The following is a 3,799-nucleotide window of genomic DNA, read 5'->3' as shown; positions in this document are numbered from 1 at the left end:
TAGGATTAGATAATGTTGGAATTTCTCTAGGCTATCCGGATGATTATCCGGATGATAAATCAAGATCTCATGAGAACGAACTCTGGTCATTCCCGCTGCCTAAACTATGGAAATATCGCTCTTCTTATAGACCTCTCGGAGGTCCAATTCTCCTAGTAATTTGATATATTATTTGGAATCATGAGACTGGGAGTGTTTCGGAGCGCTGTACGATTACCTGATTAGGCAATTCCTAAGACAATTCGTGTATGGTGACGGTCTCATGTTCGAATTCTCTGACAGAAGGTCACGGGAAATGATCGACGCGCGCCTCGAAGTGACATTTTTCGCCTTGACGTGGTAGAAACATATCATATTCACAGATCTGACTGCCAACCTCCCGGGAAAGTTCCGGAAGTTAGGCTTATTACAATACCGCTGATGCCCCTAGATAGCGTTGACCTGATCGTCCTACATTTAGGTGACCTTGAAGGGGCATCGCATCGAGAAGGCCCAACACCCATGGCAGATATGGGTTTGGTTAACAATGACGGCGCTGGATAGTATTTCTGGTAGTGCAGTCGCCTCTGATAGCGACAGTACAGTCCAGGTGTCCGATGGGGGTTCTAGGATCGAGGCGATCTCCGCTGTGAAGCAGACGGCTATCCGAACAAGCAGGTGGAATCAGCTCGACCCTAGGATTTGGGCTTATAGCAGTCCAGATTCCATGATTCTATCGACGATTGTCTCCAGCCTCATCTTTTAGTCTCGTCATCCTGTTCTTAAGTCAAATTAATGGCCCATACTGTCATTGACATGAGGGATTGCATGGGACACTGAAGCAGACATGTACATAGAGTAACTGACAGAATTTTGATCACATATTCGACATTTCTAGTTCAACATTGAAGGAAAACTCCTCCGTAGTTGAGATCTGATCTTTCTTCATCTGTCGAGGCGCTTTATACAGTTTTGTCAAAATGCTCCCTCGCGGCGATCATGGCTAATCAGCCGATCAACCCCAAGACGAACAACCCCGTCCGTCCTGAGCACCTCCATCCGCCGACCACTCTTCCCCTCCGACACTGCTCGCACAATGAAGAAGATACTCCGATCGACGAAGTCGAGTGTCTCCTGTCCCTGCTCTGCCCGAACAAGGAGACCATGCGCAACAAGGAACACTACACCCTCGCCACGGCCGACCCGCCGTCGGTGGAAGCGACGACGATGACGACACAAAACAGCGACTCCGCGAACCCGAAGAAGCGGAAACGGACCGAGGACTTGCAGGCGGAGCTGAACAAACACGCCAGCGCTCTCCGAGCCGGGGCGCGCTCCATCCCCGGTGTACCCATCATCTACGTGAAGCGCTCCGTCATGATCCTGGAGCCGATGAGCGTGCCCTCGGAGAAGGTGCGACTCGGGGTGGAGAAGGGCAAGTTCAAGACGGGCGTGGAGGGCGCGCTGAACGCCGCTGGCGGGAAGCGGAAGAGAGAGGAAGACGAGCAGCCGAGGCAGCGCGGCCTCAAGAAGGCCAAGGGACCGAACCCGCTGAGCGTGAAGAAGCCCAAGAAGAGGGAGAAACGGCGACCGGAGGATCAAGGGAGGAAGCAGAAGATGCAGAAGATGAGTGAAAATGCCGAAGGCGGGACGACTGCACATGGGACGGGCTCGGAGGCCGAGTCGACGACGAAGTCGAAGCGGAAGAGACGACACAAGCACTCTAAAACTAAAGGAGATAGTAGGAGTAATAATAGTCCTACTACTGCTGAGACAGCCGGGGCAGAGGGTTCGGCAGCTTCCGCTCCTGATGCCAAGGGTGACGCCGCGGAATGAGCCTGCACGAGCTGGACTCGATTTATCTATCTCATCTGGACGGCGTTATGGTATGCATTTTTGGGCTCGCAGGCAAGGTCGAAGACGAGGTCGCGCACCTCGAGGTCTACGTCTACGAGGACGAGGCCGACAACATCTACGTCCACCACGACATCATGCTCCCCGCCATCCCGCTCTGTCTGGAGTGGTTAGACCTGCCCGTCGGCCGGAGTTCGGAGGGTCGCACGACCGGGAACTTTGTCGCGGTGGGAACGATGGATCCGGATATCGAGATTTGGGACCTGGTCACGGGATCGACGGACAAGCAGGTCAAGCTGTGGAACGTGCAGGACAACAAGCCCAGCATGGTGGTCTCGCGCAAGCTCGACGTGGGCAAGGTCTTCTCGACCACGTTCGCGCCCGACCCAGAGGTGAGCTTCCGGCTGGCGGTGGCGGGCAGTAAGGGAGTGGTTCAGGTGTGGGACACGTCGACCAATGCGGCGGTGCGCCGGACTTTTGCTGGTCGCTTGCCGGCGACGGCGGCCGGAGAGGGTGGCGAAGTGCAGGAGAGGACGGTGGGAGTTGCTGAGGATGACAGTGACTCATCTGATGATGAGGAGGAAGAGGGAGAGGGAGAGGGCGAGCAGGGAGAAGATGGTGCGGATGGAGAGAGAGATGGATGGGAGTCGATGGATGAAGATTGAGAAAAAAAAAAAGAAGACGGGCAAAAAAATGAAAAAATAAAAAGAAAAGGAAAGAAAACATGGTAACAAGGGAGAACAAGTCTGTCACAGGATTACCCCCATTTGCCTGGTCCATTTCCCAATTTATGATGAGATACCCGGTTATGCTGTATATATAAAATAAATATTCCTACTCTCACTCCCTAGGTACCTCAGGTAGCCTTTAGGCAGATATTCATATTCGTACTTATTCATTCCTATCTATGCACATACACAGGTATCTTTCTTGGGTATAAACAAAAAGGGGTATATTCATTCCCTTTTTATCCCCCACTTTCCACGGTGAAACCAGCTGAAACTATATATGCGTCAAGCTGGACTATATACTTCAAACCGACACACCACTCTTTTCCGCACCCACTTTGGCGGCCAATTCCAATCCCTCAATGACCTTCTCGGGCATGCTCAGGAACGGCGAGTGGGATCCCTGGCACCGGAACGTGGTGCAGTTGCTGCCCAGCCTGCTCGCGAACTGCTCCTGCACCGCAATCGGCAGGCCCTGATCCTTCTCGCAGAAGAGATACATGCAGGGCAGGTCGTGCCAGGGTTCGTGCGTGGCGGGCTCCAGGAACGCGGCGGCAGAGATGTGCTTGAGCTTGGCGATCCATTTCTTCTGCTCCTCGGGAGGGAGGTCACTGTAGAAGACGGTCTCCTCTTCAGAGGAATAGGAGTAATCGCCCTGTTTTCTATATCAGTGACGAGAAGCAGAAGCCGTGGGTGTTGAAGAACGAACGTTGAACTTCATCCACGGGAGCCATTGACCTCCCAGCATGTCCTTCAGACTCTTCCCCTTCGGCACGACAAAGGCGGTCATGTAGACCAGCATGATGACACCACCCTTCTGGCCGTTCTGAGCCCGTCGAGCATATTCCAGACCCTCCACGGCTCCAGCACCGACCAGCCCGCCGTACGAGTGGACAATCACGACGATCTGTCGCCCCTCATCGGCCAGGCGCTGGAGCACAGAGTGGACATGGGCAATGTCGCTGTGCAGGCCTTTGGTGGGCGGTTCAGCGCCAACGGACGTCAAGGTCACGGCCTCGGTCTCGAGCCCTCGCTGGGCCATGAGCCCCCGGATGGCATCGAAGGCTTCTGGCAGATGCCAGGCGCCGGGGACGAACACGAAAACGGGTCTGCTGGTGTCAGCCATTGCAGCTCAGATCTTTTGTAATAACAATACAATGGAGCGAAATTGGAGCAGGAACAGGAAGGAGAACAGGTTCAGTACCTGCAAAGAGGAACTGCTGGAGATGCCAACAAAA

The 3,799-nt window shown here is 54.0% G+C and overlaps 11 protein-coding genes across 11 annotated transcripts; 6 read left to right on the top strand and 5 right to left on the bottom strand.

Annotated features, from left to right (window-relative positions):
• Positions 1-460: 460 nt before the first annotated feature.
• Positions 461-745, top strand: T310_9807 (uncharacterized protein; the record flags this gene model as incomplete). The annotated part of the gene is made up of 1 exon (XM_013467758.1): positions 461-745. A coding segment is annotated over one exon (285 nt), but the record flags the coding sequence as incomplete, so codon positions are not given.
• A 161-nt stretch (positions 746-906) lies between these two features.
• T310_9803 (RRNA processing protein) lies at positions 907-1,815 on the top strand (the record flags this gene model as incomplete). The annotated part of the gene is made up of 1 exon (XM_013467757.1): positions 907-1,815. One exon carries the CDS (start codon positions 907-909, stop codon positions 1,813-1,815), a length of 909 nt encoding a protein of 302 aa, XP_013323211.1.
• On the bottom strand, positions 955-1,860 carry T310_9802 (uncharacterized protein; the record flags this gene model as incomplete). The annotated part of the gene is made up of 1 exon (XM_013467756.1): positions 955-1,860. A coding segment is annotated over one exon (906 nt), but the record flags the coding sequence as incomplete, so codon positions are not given.
• On the top strand, positions 1,610-2,257 carry T310_9801 (uncharacterized protein; the record flags this gene model as incomplete). The annotated part of the gene is made up of 1 exon (XM_013467755.1): positions 1,610-2,257. A coding segment is annotated over one exon (648 nt), but the record flags the coding sequence as incomplete, so codon positions are not given.
• T310_9798 (Periodic tryptophan protein) lies at positions 1,803-2,498 on the top strand (the record flags this gene model as incomplete). Its single annotated transcript, XM_013467754.1, has 1 exon — positions 1,803-2,498. A coding segment is annotated over one exon (696 nt), but the record flags the coding sequence as incomplete, so codon positions are not given.
• Positions 2,125-2,667, bottom strand: T310_9795 (uncharacterized protein; the record flags this gene model as incomplete). Its single annotated transcript, XM_013467753.1, has 1 exon — positions 2,125-2,667. A coding segment is annotated over one exon (543 nt), but the record flags the coding sequence as incomplete, so codon positions are not given.
• Positions 2,668-2,865: 198 nt separating this feature from the next.
• Positions 2,866-3,228, bottom strand: T310_9794 (uncharacterized protein; the record flags this gene model as incomplete). The annotated part of the gene is made up of 1 exon (XM_013467752.1): positions 2,866-3,228. A coding segment is annotated over one exon (363 nt), but the record flags the coding sequence as incomplete, so codon positions are not given.
• T310_9792 (uncharacterized protein) lies at positions 2,943-3,278 on the bottom strand (the record flags this gene model as incomplete). Its single annotated transcript, XM_013467751.1, has 1 exon — positions 2,943-3,278. A coding segment is annotated over one exon (336 nt), but the record flags the coding sequence as incomplete, so codon positions are not given.
• Positions 3,229-3,693, bottom strand: T310_9791 (uncharacterized protein; the record flags this gene model as incomplete). Its single annotated transcript, XM_013467750.1, has 1 exon — positions 3,229-3,693. A coding segment is annotated over one exon (465 nt), but the record flags the coding sequence as incomplete, so codon positions are not given.
• T310_9790 (uncharacterized protein) lies at positions 3,262-3,708 on the top strand (the record flags this gene model as incomplete). The annotated part of the gene is made up of 1 exon (XM_013467749.1): positions 3,262-3,708. A coding segment is annotated over one exon (447 nt), but the record flags the coding sequence as incomplete, so codon positions are not given.
• T310_9789 (uncharacterized protein) lies at positions 3,392-3,799 on the top strand (the record flags this gene model as incomplete). The annotated part of the gene is made up of 1 exon (XM_013467748.1): positions 3,392-3,799. A coding segment is annotated over one exon (408 nt), but the record flags the coding sequence as incomplete, so codon positions are not given.

Source organism: Rasamsonia emersonii (genome assembly GCF_000968595.1).
Source record: "Rasamsonia emersonii CBS 393.64 chromosome Unknown ctg1118621762212, whole genome shotgun sequence".
Taxonomy (NCBI): domain Eukaryota; kingdom Fungi; phylum Ascomycota; class Eurotiomycetes; order Eurotiales; family Trichocomaceae; genus Rasamsonia; species Rasamsonia emersonii.
The sequence above is the reverse complement of the archived record's forward strand: the minus strand, read 5'-3'. Positions and strand labels throughout refer to the sequence as shown.